Source organism: Neodiprion virginianus, chromosome 3 (assembly GCF_021901495.1).
Source record: "Neodiprion virginianus isolate iyNeoVirg1 chromosome 3, iyNeoVirg1.1, whole genome shotgun sequence".
NCBI classification, from domain to species: Eukaryota; Metazoa; Arthropoda; class Insecta; order Hymenoptera; family Diprionidae; genus Neodiprion; species Neodiprion virginianus.
In genome coordinates this window covers 1792130-1813795 of record NC_060879.1, presented here as the reverse complement: position 1 = coordinate 1813795, position 21666 = coordinate 1792130, and the positions used below count along the sequence as shown (strand labels likewise).

The following is a 21666-nucleotide window of genomic DNA, read 5'->3' as shown; positions in this document are numbered from 1 at the left end:
ATTCGTTTATGTTGTGCTATACCTCGACGTTGGCCAAAGTTGTGCAGGTTTTTGGTCTTGATTGCAGCCTGGACTCCATCGCTACATCGACGCATGACAAAATTGCGGATTCTTTCATATCCGAGCCTCCAACGATTATTTGTAAACAGGAATTTCCAATCGGGTTTTCATTACTGCACAAACGCAAGTCCACGTTTCCCGATCCTCGGACTGAGAAAACCACCATATCCGTAGACTCGTTAAACGCTGCTACGTAACGATATTCCTGACTTTTCCCAACGTCATCGAATGCCAATTCGTTGAAATCTGAATGAAATAATCGTACAGCCTTGTTATTCATTCTGTTTGAATGATCGCGACGACTGATCATCTTCTTACCTTCCCATCGATAATCGTAAACAGGACCCATTGGTTCGACGATCGAGTCGACAACGTTCCAATCACCTTTTTTCTCCCATTCCGCTACGCACTGCATCAAATTCCATGCCGCACAATTCGCGACGTCTTTTCGTATCGGTTTTCTCGGATTGAAATCTGAGCCACGATCAGAGAAACCAATTTAATAATTAACGTGCAAATCATTCGCCTATACCAATTTAGTTTTATCCTTGTTTCGTTATTTACTCACCCGTTGAAAGAATCCGTCCACCTTCGGAATTCTTCATTTTATAATTGTAATTCCAGACCAATGCCGCATCGTTGTCTTTCGAAATGCAGATAAATTTCGACGTCGTCGAATCGTTCCAATTAACTGAATTACGCATCGCAAATAAATCATCGTCTTGCTTTATCGCTGTCGCAGATGCAAGGATGATTATTATTGCTGTGAAACTTTGAAGGAAGATAATCATTTTTAAATCGTTGATTGTTTTTGTTTCATTTATACAATGTCTTCATTTCCGCGTTGAACATTCGGACGGAATAATTTTTTATTTACTCTATCTCGGTGATTTCCCCGAATGTTAAACACACACTTTCCACTTTGAAACTGTTATTATTGAAAAATTATTGCTATTTTGTCCGGCGGTATGTTTTGTCTTGCGCTTAAAAATGTTCCATCGACATGTCAACGGCAAACGTTGATTATAATGGTAATGTTTTCAACGCCTCGTCGTTGTCAGGAAAGGCAGGCAACTGTCTCTTGGTGAGTAAGTAAGCTTCGAGGATGTTGCGTCAACGTGAATTATCTGCGGTTTAACTTCCGTCATGTACGCTTATTAGATGTGTGCATACATATCTATATATATATATATATATATATATATAAATGTATATGTATAGATGTGTATACAATCTACGAATGACAATATCCAACCGAGAATTAAAGTACTTTGTATTTTCATAAAAAAAGACTGTGCTTTATAATCCTCGTTTTGCAGTTTGAAAAAATAAAAGTTAGCAAGTTTATTTTTATCCACCGGAAATCCTATCGCATTGTTCTATACGTATTCGTGTGAAATATTAACGTGAGATTTGTCATTGATAGAAAAATAAATTTTTATTGAATCCGGAAATGGGTTTTTCCATTTTTTTAATTTATTTTTAACACGATATAATGTCCAGGCAGGAAACTTTAAAATGGGTATATTACAATTTGGAAATAATTTTGCGTATTCAATATTTCACTTGGAAATGCATCATTTACCGAATTAATCGCGACAGCGTTATTTCAGAGCTATCTAAGAATTGGAAGGGTGGAAGAAGAAAATGTGGGAATAGTACGTATAAGGAAAAAATAGATTCTAGTTCGTACGTTTCGGGCGAATGTTTATTGTGCAAAAGTGTGTACATTTAATCGGAAAACTACTCGCGTTATACATTTGAATTATAATTATTGACCATGTTCAATGTAAAAATCGAATATATTTCATTCAGTTCGTTGAATCTCTGATTCATGAAAAATTGGCGTAAGTAGCGAAACCCTCGTAGTAATTCAATGCGGCGTCGTAAAGGTACTCTATTTGGTCCTGAAAATAAGTCAAAGAAAGCTAGTTCAAGTAAGGTGCGTTTCCCCTGACGGCAGCCATGTTACGATAATAGCAATTCGGTACGTATATGATTTTCCGAGCTGGCAAAGTATCATTACGTCAACCCTACCATCGACTGGACGAATTGTCTTCTTGATCGGCGAACTGCTCGGACAGCTGATATAACGTCGCACTCTCTTTCCACCGCCATTCGTTCCAATAGAAAACTCATTGCCAGGTACAGGCCACATGCTGTCACGCCGTCGCTGAAAACGACGAGATATCAAAGCTGGATGTAATATTTCGTTGGATTTGTGGGTTCAAAGATTCTCTCGACGAGTCATATTTGAGATCGTAGTGGAACTTGAACTCACTGACAAAGCACCAAGGTGGGGCTCTTTTTCCGCGGTATCCGTTCCGAGGCTGTCCAAAGCGAAACCAACGCCTCGGGCGCTGGTGGATTTCCCTTTCTTCCGTATCCCCATCCCGTACATGTAAGCACGGTGACGAATTGCGGTTTTGCTTCTTCCTAAATCAAAAACGGTCGTCGTTATGATAATAAAGTTTAAGCTCAGAGGCGGTTAATTTTTTTATTATACCTATACCTCCAGGGTGTCGATCAATCGAAACTTTTCGAATGTGTAAGGTTTGTCATCGGCAGCTTGGCTCTCTTGGGTTACTATTCGCAGGTACGGAATCAATTTCGTCAAGTTCATTTTACTCGGCGTGAAGTCGCAACATGTCTGCAAAAGGGTGAGAATAGTGTGCAAACTTCTCTCTGGTCGAGGTTCGAAACTCTTGGTCGTGTTCTTTGGAACTCACAGTATCGTTGGGGTCTGGACGTTGCAGTATTATGATCAGTTCTATCTCCATCTCGGCTATCGATTTCCAGAAGTTGGCAACGTTGGAAGTCGAAGGTAACCACGATGCCAGGTACTGCCTCCTCATCTTCACACCGTCAACTGGCACGTTGCGGATGCGGTGATTGACGTTCCTGTTGAACGACGGTGTCCTTTCGAAACCTAAAGTTAATAACGATTTTAAGAATGATCGGTAATTACGCGCACGCAGTGTCGTCGCATCAAAGATTGTCAAACCTATGAATAGTTCGTCAGACAGTTCGCTGGTCAGTTTATCATCTTCCGATTGATTTGGAGTTGCAGCCAATGATCGGAGAGCACATTCCTGCCAGACCGCGTCGTTCAATCTAAAGAACACCGTTGATAGGTATATTTGTTCGAATAAGTTTCAGCTCATGTCGTTCTGTGATTTCGGTAGCTATTCCATGCACCAACCTTTGAACATCCGTCGCTAATTGACCTCTCAATTTTTTAATCCCATTTGGAAGGTCTTCGTCGCAGGGTATCTGCGTTGGCAAGGATACGATGCTTTCCACCATTATTATGTGCGCGAGAAGGTACTGCTCAAGGTTTTCCACCATGTCCGCACGGCTTTCTCGAATCCGTGAGAGGACCGCCGACACATCGATCTTCTGAAAGGTGAAAAAGTCATTTTCAATTTTTCCCGTTTCCTCGTTGGTATGCAATCATCTTGTCCAGGCTTACACCGATTCCCCTCGCCTCACTAAGGCATATGTCGCATAGAATCAAGGTACCGGTGCGACCGTCACCGGCACTGCAGTGAACCACAACTGGTCCGTATTTCAGATCTGTAGTTTGAAGCTTCTTCAAATAAGCTACCAGAGATTGGCAGTAGGCGGGAATACCATCGGCTGGCCATCCCGTGTAGTGGAGATGCATTACCTGATCGGACGGAGGATAAGGTGAAGCATCTTAGGTGATTGTCAAATATCGCAATATCTTCAACGGAGGCCGTTGAATAGCAGGTACTGTACAATGATCACGTGCTTACCCTGCGTTTAAATTTTTGGCAAGCGACTCTCAGGGCTCGGAATGTATAGTCGGCAAATACGTCGTGGCTTAAGGTGGTGACGGCAACGTTGCCGTACCTAATTTTCGTTCCAACCGGCGGCCAGTACTCCTCGCATTTTGTCTAAAGCAAGTAAAGGCACCTCGTGTCGGTTTACGTGCGATGATTATTTATTGTCTTGGATTTCATTCGTAGTTATTATCTACCTGTCCGTTCTCGATTAGGTTCGTCAGCATGCATATTATGTAGACCTTTTCCTGCCAGATCATGCGCCAGAAGTCATTGACCGTGTTCGCCGTTGGTCCCTGAGTCGCTATGTAACCCTTTTCGTTTTGATATCCCTAGAACGATGATTAGGAAACGAGAAACGAACGTTTGTTTTTGGTTTTTCTTTCGAACGCTTCAAAACACATTTGTCGAGACTTTCTCACCTTGACGTAATTCGCGTTTATGTAGTCGGAGTAAGGATCACCGGGTAGTTTCTTCAGGATAACACGGGTGTCATCGTCTGTCGTTTGGTAATACGTGAAACGGTTTATTTTAACAATATTATACGCGATCGAACAAAATATACTGCCGTTTTTTAATATTGAGTTGGAATTTGTAGGATGTAACTCACATGCTATGACATTTCGATTTCTGTTCTTGGGCATGTTCTCTGGTAATCTACCGTACTCGCATGACTTTGTCAGGCCTCCCGGGAGTATCTATAAATTACACCTGCTCGTTAGTAATTATCGTGTGATTTGTAAAGCTAGAAATAGTTTTACCAGTGCTAGTGGAAATAATAATGATTCGCTTACCATGAATTGGGATCTTAACTTCCCACTAGTAATTGCGTATCTCGTTTCTGCTTCGAAAAACTTTATATCTACCGACTGGGAGTTAAATTCTTGTGGTACTGCGTATTCGTTTTCCGAATTCTGATTCGGAGCGGAAATCTGGGATGGTGGCGTATACTTTGAGGTAATGGGAAATTTTGAACTATCAATTATTTTCGGCGACTCTGACATTGCAATAAAATTAATATCGTCTGCGCTCGATGTAATCAGAATATTCCTTCGTCTTCTTCTGAAAAATAAACCAATTTCCGGCAATTGGCACAATATATTTTTTGTTCATGTTACAACTCTCGTTATTCTATACACGAATACACTGCTTGCTTCAGGGGGTATTCTGGTATAGGAATTTGGAAAAATCGATCAATTTCTTTTGCATATTGTTATAGCTACATTTTTTAAAGAATATTTCGACCTGAAGCCGATTGTAAATTTCCAAAAATTGAGCAATTTACGAGCACTTGAGTGAAAGATCGGTCTGCAAGGAAGCGGCGAGGGTGGCGGAAGGCCTCGTATACGCCCCCGACTCGCCGACCAATGACAAGAAAAATTCCCGTTTCAGATGATACAGAGATAAGGGTTAAAGCTAAGGAGACAACTTTAAACGTCTCAACTTGAAATGCGTTTATCTCAAAACTACATTTTTCAACGTGGTTGACATAAAATGTCGAGTTCTATGCAATAGATTGACTTGAAATTTGGTACGAATTTTTAGTATACATCCCTCTGTATCCCCCACCACGGCCATTGCGAGATTGTTATTACAACTATTTAAAAAAAAATTGAAAATCATCGAAAAAAATAGAAAAACAATATTAATTCTGTCTTGAAACAGTCGCCGTTTCCGTAATTTTTTTCTCTTCTTGGTACGGGCTGTACCGACATTTTTACCTATCAAGAAAGATCGTTGTTTTTCGGATAAATGGGAGTACTAGAATCGGGTCGATCACCTCAATCGGTTTTTTTTCTGTCACGGACGTATTTAGACGCTTATAACTTTTACGATTTCTATTTTTTTTCCCACAAAAATTGAAATGCAAGTTCTCTAAACATGAATAAAAGTTCTGTGAAAAAATGGATGGCGAAATGTTATTAATTTTTTTTTTTTATAACAAGCCCGAAAAAACGTCCGAAATCCAGACTCCTAGACCAGAATACCCACTTCATAATTGAGAAATCTGGCCCGTATAAAATGTTTAATTACCGACGCCAGAGCACCATAAGGACCGCGAGTATCGCCAAGATAAGAACGACCGGAATGATCAAAATCAAGTACCACGTTCCTGATTCGTTTGTAAGCTTCTTATCGATCCAGATGTTGACGGATTTTCCTGAGATCCAGTCGTATACCGTCACCTTGATTTGACAATTCTCCATCAGACTTTCGGAACAGCTTTTCGATGAATTGGCTATCTGATTACCACGGATAACAAACGATTTAGATTCGTTGTCTTCAACCTGGTAAACAAAGAAAAAAAATCCAGTCAAGGACGAGATTTCAAAGGTTTTTTATTCTTCTGATCGTAGTCCGACTTACCTGATACTTCCGTTCTGTATTCGACGAGTCTTCTGACGTTCTTTGCGATTGGTACAGGTCGCACTTTGAAAAGTTGACTTGAATTGTTGTGTTGCGTGTCGCGTTTATTACCGCCGGTAGTCTGAGCTCGATATCGGTTCCGTTGCACTTCACTTCGGGTTTCTCTCCACTTGCGAAGCCAATGTCCGACTCGACTGGTACAACAAGCTTCTCTTGGACGACGTCAACGTTACACTGACTTACCGACACAACGGAAATTTCGTAGTGTGAGGAGGCTGTTAGACGAAACTCTTTTTGGTACACTTCCTGTTCACGTCGAACGACGTAATCCTTTGGTATAACAGGACGGTTGTAACTATCGGACAGTAGATCCGTATTCAGAAGCTTAACGATGAAGCGAAATTTTTCAATGGTTATTGAAGGATCGATGTACTTTGGGTGCGTCCAGCTTAATGTCACGATACCGTGACCCAAGGGAGTAAATGTTAAGATCTGCGGTTTGCGAAGTCCTGAAAATTTATTCTTTGAAAATGCATTTATCCCTGAAATGGGTAGACGTTGAAGATGAAAGATGTTTATATGCGGGGATTAAGTTGATTTTCTTTATTCGCCAAATCACCCGCGTTGTTGAACTTAACTACTCGAGCTTTTACTCGTACTTACCGGGTCTTTGGCAACGCAGGTCGCAATTATCAAAAATTTCACTGACAGTGCGGCACTCTGTAACCAATGTATTTTCATAATTTTAGCATGTATTAACTCCTTGCATTTACCAATCTCACGTACTGACCTCCGCTACAGTTGAATCCTCCAGAACAAATGCAACCGTTCGGGTTGCATATGGAACAAGGTTTATCAGAATCCTGGCGGATGTCGCCGCCGCATCGTCGTTCGCGAATGATTTGATCCAACTCTAAAATTAATACTCATCGTAAGTTCCGTGAATTCGACAGGAATAACACGGGTCAACAAGAGAAAACATTTTTTTTTTCTGGAGCCTCTACTGAGATAAATAAATTGCGATTCTATAGATCGATTACTTATAAAGTTTGTTTTTGTTTTTTATACGTCGGTGAATAAGTCTTGAAGTTTTTGGTTGATTGCTAATGCGGGTGCCTATTCGGCAGAAAAATGAAAACATTTTCACCAAGATGTGATGGACTTTATCGTTATTAACGTTGCCAGGGGAGGTATAACGAGAGCGTGGTGGGAGATTAGGTTTGGGGTTCGAAACGAGAAATAGTCCATACGAAAATAGAAGAAGTAGGAGATATATTCATTTTTAAACTTTGTTTATTAAGTCTTTCACATTTCTGGTTTATTATTAATTACTATTTTTAAATAAAAGTCATTTAAATGCAAAACTGACGTTTCTTTGATTGTTATTTACAATAAGTGCATGAGAAATTAGGGAATTTTTCTTAAAATCCGAAATATCGTTCTGGTTTCTGCAAAAACAAACTTTATCTAATAAAACTATTTCTTCATATATTAACTGCGTAGAAGGAATTCAAAACTTGACATCTAGAACTCAGACTCGAAATTCGTGTCGACCGGTGTAAAGCTCTCCAATTTAGATATCGAACAGAATTGCCACACTTACGAGGAATATTGATGTACGGCTTGCTTGACCAGGGATTGACTATCGCAGTGACATTTTTATGGTAGAACAATTGCTGACACTTGACCATAGGCCATGGTAATTTTTTGTGAGGTGAATTTTCTTTACGTATCTCTATCGTGGATTCTCTTTGTTGTCCTGATTAAAAGCACCCAATGAAAAATAATTCTCGCTGCGTCTTTATGGAATATAACTTGTAACATACATAATACATGTATGCATGTAATTGGTTACATGTGAAATTAATTGGGCTCACCCTGCGGCGCGCATTTATGTGATATGGGATCAATTGCCCATCGACCATTGTCTTCATTGTCCAGGACAGTTGTAATCTTCAATTTAAGGAGTCTCCGTTCGGCTGGCGGAAATGATTTGTGAAGCTTGATCGGCCGCCAGTTGACCAAACCGTTACGTTCACCATCTTTATTCCCATAAATAGTTTTTAAATGGTATTCGGTTGGTTCGCGGTACGTTTCTTCCACGATGGAAAAGTTCAGTTTACATTTGGAACACATGCCAATGATCGTATCGATGCAAAAATTTCCGTCAGTCAGGTTGAATTGCGATGTGAACATTTGCGCGTTCGTTTTTTCCGTACGGTAATACGTGTCTGAAAATATAATTTTAGTCTTTGTCATTTGTTATTACAGCAGAGTTGCAACATCGATCCATTGTTACGATTTTATAATACGAAACGAAGTATACTCACAGTGGTGAAATCGTACGCTTGATTCCAGACCTGCCACAAGTAGCTCGGTCAAATTGTACGAGTGATTCCCATGTACAATTTGATTATTATTATTGAAAACCTTGACGTCGTTCTTTCTCCATTTTATTTTAAACGTTTGCCATTCGTACGGATCAAGGAATTTTTTTGTAATTTTTGTCTATGTACAAATTCAACGTTTTTAGTTTGAAAATGAAATGTTATCGTTAGCTAAGGAATTTTTAATCTCTTGGATATATATGAAATTTAGTAATAATTTTATCACTGTAATTAGGTGTACCGAGTAGAAAGAAGAAGTCCAAATCAGCCAATTTTCATCTTACCTCTTTTGATTCAATTGTTATGTTTTGCCATTTACTCAGATCCGTGGAAATACCAGCAGGTTTTTTATCACAGGTCAAAATAGACATTTTGTTAGTTTCGATATCGAACCAAATACAGGGAGTTGTTCTTCCATCGCGTCCACAGAGAAACAAGCCTAGCTTTTTTGATCCTCGGGTAGAGAACACCAATGTGCCAAAAGAAGTCACATTTCGTACAAGCTGAAGGCCCGTTGAACGGCTACTGTAGTGGAAGTCCTTGAAACCTGCACGCCAGAATAACGTCGACGTAGTTTAGGGAGTCGTTTCAAGGATGAGAATCTCAGAATTTTAACGATAAATCATTTCGTCGGTTTCGAGGTTCGCACTAACCTTCCCATCGATAGTCGAAAACCGGACCCATGGGTTTTTCGATGGAGTCGACTTCGATCCACTTCTTTTGGTTCACCCATTTCAGGGAATAAGGAGAGGGTATTTTTTTATTTTTCGACTCACCGGTAGAGTTCATCTCTCGAATATTCATCACTGAATCATAATTCCAAATCAAAGCGGCCTCGCTTTCGTCCGAAACGCAAGTCAATTTTCTCAACGAATCGTTTTCCGTTGGCGGATGAATCACCACGAACAACTCGCCGACAATCTGCCCGACTGTTAATGTCAGACAAATTGTCGTCGTTGCGAAAGTTAATGTCGCGAACGAAATCATATTTTGCGATCCGACCTTCCCATCGACCAGACGAGTCTGTTGATTTTAGATTTTTATCGATATTCGATTTGTCAAACAACTTACTTTTTTCTCTTTTCGAACGCTTTATTATACGTCACGCACGTTGGCATTGAAATGGTAAAGTAACGACTGATGCCGTTCCATTGTATCAAGACAAGGAAGATTTGACATTTTCATTTGCACCGCGTTTCACTTCCTGTCAGTACGAGCCTGGCTATCGTTGCCCACATCCTTTTCGAACATACTATTCTATTTTCGCGTAAGTCATATTCGCGTTACGAGTTTTTCACGCCAACTCGAGTCATTGAGGTTTAGATTATCAATTTTTATCCTTAAGGAAATTTATAATTATATACTTGTTTTTATATTCAGTCGATTGTGGAAATTTATTTTAAATAATTAAATCTTTGTTTTATTCTGATACTCTGTGTATTAGAAACTTTGTTCAAAATATTATTTACGTATTTACGTACGCTGTTTGAAAAATTTAACTAAACATAATGGAACAGCAGGTTTACTTTATATCTGTCGTACTTGTTTTATTTCCGTTAGTGAACATGATACATATTTTCGTAATCTTAACATTTCAATGGTTATGTCAATATTTAATTTATAATTTTTACATTTGTTCTTTTCACTCAATAAAATTCTTAATAAGATGCTTAAATCAACCCAACAATTTTAGTGGATCTCTTGGGATACTTTTTCTCTGACTGTGTATGCAGATAGATAAACTCTACTATATATATATGCAACATCCATATCTTACCTAATGTAAGTATAATATATAATATACCTATTGTAATTCAGCATTACACCGATACATTGAACTATATATATATATTCTTGTCGACTAAATCAAACTTTTATGTACGCTTGAATGATGTCACATATAATTAGGCTGAAGGAGTTTATTTTTTTCTTTCTCTTTTTATTGAACTATACAATTTGCCTGTAAAGCTAGTTGACCGTATTCGGTATCTCTTGACGAAACATCAGCTAAAATTTGCGTATTCTCGAAATTCGTCGTAGTAATTCGTTGCTGCGGCGTAGAGATAGACAAATTGCTCCTGGAAACAGTAAATGGAAAGTTTCACCAATTAGTTGGTTTAACTTAACAGCCTAATTTGTCACACTTCAGTAGAATCGCACAACGGTCAAACATTATGAAATTCATCCTAGCTATAAAAAAGTGATATCTTGCTTTAACAATGATTTCTAGGTATTTTCGAGAATCGCAGAAAGAGCTCACTCAGTTTTCCTAACCAAAATTTATTGTTCAAATATTGTAAAAGATGGGCAAATTTAAGATACTAACATACGAAGAGTTTGAAAAATGTTTAGGGTGATATTCAAATCAAGTGACGAATTAGGGTTAAAAAGTATTCATCGCGTTTGATCGATTCGAATGAACTTTGTACAAGTCCTACTTAGAATTTCGAAATACTAATTTTGTTCGAATATTACTTTTCACGTGTAAGATACAGATCAGAGAAAAGGGAATGAAAAAAGAAAGTCATTGAAAGTGATTATAATTAATTATTTTTGCCGTCCTCACCACTGATTGTACGAATTCTGGTCTTGATCGTCGGACTGCTCGAACGGCTGAAATAACGTCGCATTCTCTTTCCACGGCCATTCGTTCAAGTAGAAAACTCAGTGCCAGGTAAAGGCCGCAAGCGGTTATGCCGTCTCTGGGGGAAAAAAAATAAAATAAAATAAAAATAGGACATCAATGTGTGGCATTTGGGCGGAGCTAAAAGCTAATTTTATTGAAAAATTATCCTTTAATATTGAAGTGTTCGGTCGAACTTGACTCACCGACAAAGTACCAGAGTGGGTCCCTCTTTTCGACGTATTTTTTCCGACTCTCGCCAAAGTGACACCAACGCGGAAACGCAAGGTGGTTTGCCGCTTTTGCCCCATCCCCATCCGGTACATGCGAGAACGGTAACTGGTTGGTGTTTGATTTGTTCCTGAAGGAAAGAAAAAAAAATAAAAAAGAAACGGGACGGTTTTAATATCGACCGGTCGAAATGCTTCGACATTTGATAAATTGATTCTTTGACGTTGGTGGTTAGTTAATTTTTTTTACCGTACCTCGGATGTGTCTTTAAGACTGAGTATGCGTGTTGTGAAATGTTCGTTTGTGACAAACGAATTTGTTTTCAATTGTATGTTGGGAACGGGGGTGAATGTCGATTTGTTAGGAACGATGTCGCAGCATGTCTGTGGGATGTAACAACAATTAGCTTATCGCAATCGAAATATAAGAGAAGGTAATACAATCGTGACTCGTATAGATATTTATTTATAAATTGATGATTATATACTAACCGGATCATTCGGTCGGCCACTTTGCAGTACTATAATTAATTCTATATTCTTCTCGACGATTAATCTCCAGATTTCCGACACAGTAGAATTCGAAGGTAAATGTGATGCCAAGTATTGTTTTTTCAACTTCACCCCGTCAATGCTTACTACACTTATGTAATTGCTCTCGCTATCGAACGTCGATGACACTTCCGCGTTCTCCGTAACTGCGGGATTGATTTTATAGAAATTTTTATAACTACACTTGAAGATTCAGTCAGGTGCACGGTTGTATCTTTCGACGTTTTTTTTTTACCTGATTCCAGCTCCATGGATCCATTTTCCAGTACTTGTACTCGAGTCGGACGTTGTGGGGCAGCCAACGCGTGCAACACACGGTCCTGCCATACCGTGTCATTTAGCCTGTATGATTTGAAATCGAATAATTATAGTCAATTCGTACTCATCAGTCTTTGCTGCCGTTCGGACACTCAGCGTTTCTACTTAAACCCCCCTTGAGAACCAGTAACCACCTTTGCAACGGCCATATTACCTTTGTATGTCGGACGGTAACTGTTTACTTAATTCCTGTATTCTCTCCGAGAATCCATCGGAACAGGGCACTTGCGTCTGTGCTGAGACCATACTTTCGACCATAGTCAGATGGGCTAGTAGATACTGCTGCGAACTATCGACCATATCCTGGCGTCCGTCGCGCAATTTCATTACTATTATCGGCACATCGATCACCTAAAAACAATTCGGATTTGTTATTGAATGGTCCGTGACTCTCTTCTCCCAACGACTTACTCACCCTCTCGACGACGGCTTGGCGTAGGCAGATGTCGCACAAAATTATGGTTCCGGTCCTGCCTACTCCTGCACTGCAGTGGACGACCACGGGACCTTTTCCGGCGGGCGTTGCCAGGATCTTTTTAAGGTAGGCGACAAGCGATTGGGTGTACATCGGCACTCCGTGATCCGGCCATCCCGTGTAGTGGAGGTGAGTGATCTGCGGGAAAGAGGGTGATATTAAAGGGTAACGCTACTCTAGGATTTTGGAAGATTCGAATTTTTTTTTCGATGGTTTAAATTAGATTTTAGGGTTGTAAAAACAATATCCAGTTGGTCCTATAGTGAAAAGAAAATTTTTCATTGTTCAATAATCGATTTTGCTACAGTGCCTCACAGAACGCGCGTCGACTGCTCGTAAAACTTGAAACGCATTTTTCTCGAGAACGCTCTTCCCGTGGATTGGTTTGAAATTTTGACAGTACTTTGAGAATTACATTTTTTATGGAAGTACGTAGCCGTTTTTTTAATTTAATGTAAACTTTTTTTTTTTATGAGGAATACACTGCATACTTTTTGGCCAAAAACCGACACGTTTTTTCAAAAGTCTACCATTTTTACAAAATTGGAATTGAAAGAAAACCCCTACGCACTTTCGTACGCAATAGTATGTAGATTATAAAGTTTTTTGGGTCTTTGTGCCAGGTCTTGTACTTTACGAAAAATCCCTCTTCTCTTGAAGGAGTTTTGAAAAAAAGCAATTTCAAAGATTAACCCTGTTCTCGTGATTTCGCATCAAAATGATGATACATTTTTTTTCCATACTTGAACATGTATTAAACAAACCCTCTGAAAAAAAATCTTATTCTTTTTTCCGTAATCCCAAAATAAATCGTAAAAGTTGGGCCTTTTTTAGGGCCGTTAGAGTGGTGGATCCCCTTAAGCGATCCTGAGAGCTTCTTCATCGTACCTTGCGCGTAATATTTCGGCACTCTACTCTCAACGTCCTGATAGTGTAATCGGCAAACACTTCGTGGCCCGTGTTCGAGACAAAAATATTTCCGTATATAACCTTGGTTCCAACCTCCGGCCAGTACTTTTCACACTTCACCTGGAATGTATAAAATTGTACAATTTTTTTCTGACTCAAGTTGGCGTCATTTTCGTTTATTACCTTTCCAGCCTCAACGACATTTGTCAACATACAAATCACCCGGACATCCTCTTGCCAAACCATTCTCCAGAAATCTATCACCGTATTCGAATTCGGCCCCTGCGTCGCGATGTAGGCTTTCGTTTTGCGGTAACCCTGCGGTGAAGTTGTCGCAAAATTTTTAGTGCCCACCAATATTGTCAATGTTTGCGTTGATGGCAATTTTCATGACAGCGATTATCGTGAGTGTTTTTACCTGAATATAACTGGCGTTAATATAGTCGGAGTGAGGATCGTTTCGAATTTTTGTAAGAACCACACGGTTGTCGTCATCTGTGAATTATAGCGAATGAAAATATTTTGGCAACGGGGCTGCGACGTTGAAATAATCCATTGCCTCATTACTTACATGGTATCATATTTCTGTATCTATTTTTCGACTCGTTTGCCGGCAATTTTCCGCATACGCGGGGTACCGAGGAGCCGTTCGGAAATCGCTGTTGAAGAAATTTCTGCATATTAGTAGACATTTAGCGATTTTTTCGAACACATCGTCGCGGACTTTGACAATCGTAATGATGCGACGTAAAAAGTTTTCGCGGAAATTTGGAAAACATGACTTTTTAACAGACAGAAAATCTCAGTGGGTTCCGATTGCAAAGATCTTTTCGCTCTGGGATCGCTTACCCTGTACTGCGCATCCAGCAGTCCACTAGCGAGGGCTTCTTTGACATATTCTTCGAATTCTTCGACCTTGACCTTACAGGAAAGAGGATTAAAAGGCTCTGCGTAAGACTCGGTAAGTTCGATACTTGGCTTTTGACCCTGGGTTGATGCTTGAGATGCGGTAATTGGATTTTCAAGACTACTAGAAACCACGGTCGTGTTGTTATTTTGTTTCCTCAGTGTCAGTTCATCGATTTGCTCGTAATACGGTTCTTCTGAGGCTTTTTTGTGCTTTCTGTAAGAATCAATGTTTAGCGATTATGCTTCGGATGCTAAGCGCAACAGAAACGGAAACGTTTACAGTGTCTCTGGGAGAGGTTGAATGGCTTTTCGCGTTACAGCACCTGGACAATAGTTTTCAGTTTGTGTGAAATACTTGCTCACCGGTAACAGAGAAAGAGCAGTACCGGAAGAATCGCTATGATTGGCAAAATAATGATATAAAGTAAATATTGTTTCCAAGGACGTCGTTCAGAAACAGCAGCTTGAAAATCCGTGGAATTTTCTTTCGAGATGAACAACTGTTCTGCATTTTCCATAATGCTTATGTTGCGCTGATTGAACGCTACCAAGGAAATGTTGTAGCTCCCTGATTTTGACAGGTAGAACTCCGTGGTGTACTCTTTGCGATTCGGCTCGACAGGAATTTCCCTGACAATGGGAATTTGGTGGGTTAATTTATCAAGTTGACGTCGATCCAGAGGATTAACGCGGACGGCGAATCGCGTGATTTTGACGCGACTCGATAACGGCTGCTTCCATTTCAGGGTCACGTTACCGCGATTTTGCGTCACTGTGAAATTCACTCGCCAACTGAGATCTGGGGACACGAAGGATGGTTCAATTTATTACATTTGTTAACCTCGCGGTCAACTTTTATCTTATGAATAGGTAAGCTGGTTTTCATTACAGAAATCATACAAGGCTACTTTAATGTAATCAGAAAATAATCCTTTAGCGTGGCTACGTAAACTAACTTGAATTGCACGATTCTTCCAGCGAGAAGGTGATGTTACTCCGGATATCAAATCGATCAAGCCTCTTGCCCGTCGCGTGAATCTGTGAATGAATTGTATTTAGCGTCAAATAATGATAATCTATCGATTAGGGGATTTGACTCTAACTGAGTGCAATTTGTCTTTACGTGTGTCGACGCACGCACCGTTATGTTGACCTTGGCGTTCGAAGGTAGGGATACATCTTTTAAGCATGTGTGATCATCCCACAAATCACAGATCTGTTCTGTCGTATTACCAAAAGTCATATTTTTGGGGAGCTCGTTTCCTGCGGCGATGAACACTTCGTAGGATTCGATTCGGCCGTGAAGAAGGACTGACGGAATAAATCGCAAGGAGATGGTGCTTCTGTCGCAGTCGGCATCGTACGCTTCCAATTCTGTCACACCTTGAACATAGCAACTCGTTAATGTAGTTTGCGTTGCGCAGAGTTATCAAAATGTTCGAATGACGTGTAAGTTTTCGAGACGGTAAATGTCATTGGCAGAAGGCTACGGCATCCGAGTTTCAAACTCGCTCGGTCCTTACCACGTGGGGTCGTCCAGGTGAGGTTCACATAGTTCGTATCATTTTCAATCCCATTTTTAAGCCTTATCACGTAAGCACGGACATTGTGCTTTACACCGGGAACAAAATCGAACAAGCTTAAGTCGAGGTTCCTAGTGGTCGTTTCGTGGTATTGTGTGTAGGGCCGCACGACGTCACCGACAGATTCAAATTTGAATCTTGTCCAATAGATAGCGCCCGTGATTGTATTACAATCCTCAGGCCAATCCCACCGAAGAACGCGTCCTCCTTCGTCAATTCGGAGGTTGTGAATTACTGACGTAGGTATTACTGTACAAATCAGCATAAGTTGTTGAAAAGAAGGGTTTTACATATGCTGCCGAATTTGTTAGACATGCACAAATTTTTGGTACCCACGAGTTTCATTCGTTTGAAAGTTATACTGCTTTGGTGGTCCCTTTGCACTGTCGATGTACGCGAACACGGTTGCAACGTACGAAGCGTGGGGATGCAAGCCATCGAAGAAGGCTTTTGGCTGGTTCACGGTTCGTTTCATCGGCTGCTGTTCAGGAGTCTCGCGACCAGTTTCATAGCAACCAAGCAGTATATTTACCTGATTACGTAAACATAAGGAGGTTGATAAGAAACGTGCAGTAGGTTATTCCGTGATTCGAATGTTGCCACTTTCAGAGCGTCTGAGATGCGCTGAAGATGAGCAAAGAGACGTGATAATCAATTGTGACTGAGATTTTGTTAAGCTGATGAAACGCGGTACCTTGAGAGAAACAGCATACTTCACGATGGTGGCATCTACATTTTTGGGGGGTTTCCATTCTAGCGTGACGCTAGTGGCGGATAGATATGTGTGAATCAGTTCCTGAACTTCCATTTGTGCGTTACCTAATGAAACATCAACCAGTCACAATCACTTTAGGAAATCTTAGAATCCGTACTCGTGTATCTTTCAGCTAATTTTTACTATTACGGGTGCACGAATTCAGTTTAATTATATGGTTGTGTCCTCGATCGAAATACTTTCTGTCTTGGTTTGTACGTTTTCCATACTAGAATCCGAAATGTTTTATAGGTTTTCTGGATAACCGCGATACGTGGTAGATATTTCGATACACGGTTATCATATAATTCATTCAAAGAGGGGCAGTGAATAATTGGGATTCGAGTAATACCACAGCTTCAAGAATTCTTACTTAGAAGGTTATAAATTTTATACATCATTTTTGGGTCCAAGTTGGGGTGCACTAATTGGTCGAAGAACTGTCTTCGCTAACTGTTCGATTTGAGTTTTTCTATTGGTTGCTTGACCTGCGTATTTTTACTATTTGGTATTGAATTCAAACGAAGTCCTTTGTACGTACATTCGGTAAAGACAGGAGTAACCAGAGAGTGGTAAATTTGGTATTAGACAGGGGCTACAATGAAATTTCTAGTCACCGAAACGGATCTCAAAAATGGATGACAATTGATTATCCTAACTGATTTTCAAAAAGTCAAGTAACGTGTCACGATATTGCGATGACGAACTTGTACTCAACAATAACATTGTTTTACATGTGCTGATTCAAGTTGTTTCAATGTTCGCAGCCGTTGCTTCCACGACGTGACATCTGCTAAATTTATATCGGACTACCGGAAACTGTTTTTGCGCGTACATTAAAAGTTAAGGAGATGACGCGAATGATGAATCAATGGCACTAGATTGAACGTATGATGACATATCACATGTGTGGTTCGTCGAACTATTCGAAACTCGATGGATTGAAACCAAACCATTTTTCTTACTTTCCTCCATGTCCTTACCACTTCTCTTATCGCGGGACCTGCATTTGCAGGTTCTGCATTTCCGATGGCAATCGTCCCCGTGATGAACAGCGGAGCATTCTGTGAAAATGATTTTCTTATAATCGACCTCAACTTCGAATCGGTTGTACTCACCGATCGTTCCGCGACATTCCATACTCGACAATAAATCGATCACTTCAATTTCAGTGTAAGATAATTTTTGGCACTTGATCCTGGGCCAGGAATCCGATTTCTCTCGACGTATCGCTATTGTTGATTCTCTTGTGCCTGACAACAAGTACAAATTGTTTACACGCAAGAAAGTAAATAGGCAGTGCAAAAATCTAGAAAAGGTTATCTGTCTCTGTGTCAAATGAAATTTAGGCTTACCGCGCGGCTGGCACGTGCGGAAGTCATCAATCGCCCACTGACCGTATCCATCGCCATTCTTCAGAGCAGTTGAAATTTTTAACCGCACGAGTCTTCGACCTACACTTTGTCGGTTCATCTGGACTTTGAACGGCCGCCAGGTGATCAGCTCGTTGTTCAGAGATTTTTCATCCCCAGAAATGTATTTTAACAACGTCTCTTGGCCTGCGGTATCCACTAGGTTGACGTTTAGCTTACATTCGGAACAAAGACCGACGTGCATTTCGACGCATAATGTCCCATTATGTCGAATAAATTCTGATGTCAATATTACTGAGCCAGATTTCATTGTCAGGAGATATTTATCTAACGTCAATAATCAAACGTCGTAGCATCAGTTTGGTTTATTTTTCCCTCTCTACTTAACAAGTGATGTCGCATACTCACAGGAGTGAAATCTAATCCGTGCATCTAAGCCTTCGACCCATACGTTGGATATTTGTTGACGATGCCGGAGAGTTCCCTTCAGGATAACGTGGCTATTGTTAAAAACCTCGACTAGGCTCCTTTCCTTGATCCATCTTACCGCGAATGTTCGCCATTCGTATGGGTCGAGACTGTTCGCGTGACTTGCCTGCAAATCGAATCAAATCGAATCGTATGGGTAATGAAATATCGAATTATTGCAGTTTGATCGGGGTGAGATGTAACAATTCGGAAATTAGAAGGGATAACTGTTGCACCAAGTAGAAGAAAATAGTACGATATTAATCGGTTATCGACACCGTACCGCGTCGTAATCGATGATATTCCTCCAGGCGTCCTTCGGCGTGAGTTCGCTACATCCAGATGCTCGGTTCGTGCAGGTTGCAACAGAAATTCGTGAACTGTCGATCTTGATCCGAACGCATGGACCTTCCGTCGATCGATTGCTTGCACACAACAATACATTCACCTCTTGTGATCCTCGAGCTGATAGGATAACGGTGCCAGAAGATTTATTCGCTCTCCCAACGTACCGATGTTGAAGTTCGTTTGAAATATTCCCGAAGTAGAATTCCTTCAAGCCTGCGAACATTCGTGTTCGGTATGAGAACATTACGGTGACTCAGAGCCCAGATGGCCGTTCCACCTTACGAGGAAACCGCAAGATTTTTCGTAAGAGATTCTCCGAACAGATCTATGTAGCATATTACCAGACAAATTGGAAAAAATAAAAATCAAAAAACAGCAGAATTGTTCGCACTTACCTTCCCATCGATAGTCAAAAATGGGACCCATGGGATGAATCATGGAGTCGACTTCGTGCCAGCCGTTGCGATCTTTCCATCGAGCTACGCACGCTTTCGAATCCCAAAGTGCACATCCGGGGATATTTTCTGGCACAGCTTTCCTAGGCTGAAAGTCTGTAGAGAGACGTGAGATTTATCACGAATAATCATTTCCGTACTTTGTCAGCGAGGTCGCAGATTACGTAGCGTCCAGTTTAACTACGCGATAATCGGGCACGTTCGCGACGAAGTTAGTTGCCATCGAAATGATTATCGTTGATACTTTGAACTTACCAGTGAAACTTCCTCGCTGGCTGTTCCAAATCAAAGCAGCGTCGTCGCTTTCTGATACGCAAGTTAGATTTCTTGTAAGACCGTCGTCTTCCGGAGGGTGAAGCCTCACGATCAATTCTCCGACACTCTGCGCGACGATCAACGCAAGCAAAAATACTATTCCGGGAAAACTCGTTGATCGAACGACCATTTTCGAAATCTTTTATCTGTATCTTATAACTACTCGATTTCATTCCCACCGTTGAATAATGGATCGATGAATATTTCTCCCGTTCACCCTCGGTACTTGAAACGCTGTGGTTTCTCCCACTTCGACATTTTCCGTTTACTCTGTAATCTTTCGTCGACCAATAGAAATGCTTTTATTGTGAGCTCTAAAACGACGCGTTAATCTTCAATATGGTTTCACAGCGACTCATGTTTAGCAACTAAATCGCGACGAGGAAAAGCAGCGACGCATCGTGTTCCGTGTTTTGGTCTGTGGTTATCGCGTTTGCGTTTACCGACATCCACATCCTTTGTTATTCATCCGTTTGCGCCGTTTTTCGACAGTCAGTGTCGTTACATTAATATAACACGTATAATATTATGCGTATGACCTTTCATGCAATTCTCTGCCGTGAAATGTAGAATACGTATTTTTCTTACAAGTAGGGTACTCGGTTTTGCGTTTAAATTATTTTGTGCGGTTCGTTCCGTTGCTTTCATGCGAAATTTATTATTTTGGATACACTTTACAGTTTATAATTACTTTATACATGTTACGGACTAAGATATGTAATATGAAAGATTGTTGAAAGAATAATTTTCACACCTATTAACCGATTATTCAATTCTTATCTGCCCGGCTCCCTTGGTGGTTACTTCTTGAGTCTCGTATAGGAATAAAAAGAAATTTGCATAACTCTCAAAACACTTAAAGTAATCCACTGCTGCATCGTAGAGGTACTTGAATTCCTACTGGAATCGGTAGTTTGCAGTTGATTGTCAATATTCAATTAACCTTGTTGTAATGTTTTATTTTGTTATGAATATGTTACAGAAAGCTGAGCTTGACCTGTCTTACCATTGAATTTACGAATTCGGTTTTGGATCGGCGAATTGCTCTGTACGGCGGAAAGTACATGACACTCATTCTTCATCGACGGTGTTTCCAAAAAAAAAAAAAAACCAAGCGCCGAGTAAGGACCGCAAGCTGTGACGTCATCGGTGTAGAAGAAAAAAAATTAATCGATCAGAAAAGGTAGGATCGAATAACGAACAAGACATTTCTCTGAAAACTAATTCATCCAATATCCAGTATAATTGTCTGCTTGATGGAAATTACATGTCATTAACATTCTCGCTGCAGTCGTCGAACGTTACACGTATACCGACAAATTACCAAATTCGGGTTTTCCATTTGCGATATTTTTTCCGGGAATTATCAAAGTCAAACCAATCTTTCAACAGACGGTGGTTTTCCGCTTTTTTCATGTCAGCACTGTCACTCGTTGTAGTATATGAAATTTTCCTCGAACCTGATTATGGTACAGTATGTAACTCACGTACACAAAGTGAATAGTTTCATACGGAAGATGGCAGTTATACGTCATCAATTTTGCATTGAAAATTTTGAATGCCTGCATCCTGACTTCTGACAAATCGGTGAGCACGAGTTGGTCAGTTGTAAAATGCTCCTCTTTGAGAGGTTCTTTTGTTTTTAAGGTAAGGTGTACCAATTATCGACCTAATCCCAATTATCGACCCTTTCTAGTTGTACATGTTTGATCTTAAGTTATAGAACTACGGAAA

General features: G+C 40.3%; 3 protein-coding genes across 3 annotated transcripts in view; all 3 read right to left on the bottom strand.

Moving 5' to 3' along the window:
* LOC124300940 (uncharacterized) overlaps positions 1–1108 on the bottom strand; it is a 35248-nt gene extending 34140 nt beyond the window's left edge. Inside the window, exons 1-3 of the mRNA XM_046755445.1 lie at positions 629–1108; positions 379–534; positions 23–306 (exon numbers count right to left, since the gene is read on the bottom strand). Coding sequence (XP_046611401.1) covers positions 23–306; positions 379–534; positions 629–851 — 663 coding nt within the window. The 5' untranslated portion in view covers positions 852–1108. The remainder of the gene's footprint in view (positions 1–22; positions 307–378; positions 535–628) is intronic.
* Positions 1109–1773: 665 nt separating this feature from the next.
* LOC124300321 (receptor-type tyrosine-protein phosphatase alpha-like) lies at positions 1774–9391 on the bottom strand. Its single transcript, XM_046754280.1, has 22 exons — positions 9274–9391; positions 8905–9167; positions 8564–8741; positions 8111–8464; positions 7837–7992; positions 7024–7146; positions 6897–6953; positions 6234–6742; positions 5901–6154; positions 4661–4928; positions 4477–4564; positions 4289–4365; positions 4064–4198; positions 3840–3980; positions 3533–3730; positions 3263–3459; positions 3065–3174; positions 2790–2989; positions 2573–2710; positions 2342–2496; positions 2098–2233; positions 1774–1967 (listed from the first exon to the last, which is right to left on the bottom strand). Exons 1-22 carry the CDS (start codon positions 9302–9304, stop codon positions 1893–1895), a joined length of 3843 nt encoding a protein of 1280 aa, XP_046610236.1. The 5' UTR covers positions 9305–9391; the 3' UTR covers positions 1774–1892.
* A 1133-nt stretch (positions 9392–10524) lies between these two features.
* Positions 10525–18113, bottom strand: LOC124300939 (receptor-type tyrosine-protein phosphatase mu-like). The gene is made up of 20 exons (XM_046755444.1): positions 17939–18113; positions 16914–17038; positions 16556–16751; positions 16160–16468; positions 15778–16019; positions 15593–15674; positions 15000–15435; positions 14577–14850; positions 14299–14386; positions 14146–14222; positions 13911–14045; positions 13707–13847; positions 12759–12956; positions 12498–12694; positions 12261–12367; positions 11966–12171; positions 11729–11857; positions 11450–11604; positions 11187–11322; positions 10525–10698 (listed from the first exon to the last, which is right to left on the bottom strand). Exons 1-20 carry the CDS (start codon positions 18111–18113, stop codon positions 10624–10626), a joined length of 3483 nt encoding a protein of 1160 aa, XP_046611400.1. The 3' UTR covers positions 10525–10623.
* Between the last annotated feature and the right edge of the window lie 3553 nt (positions 18114–21666).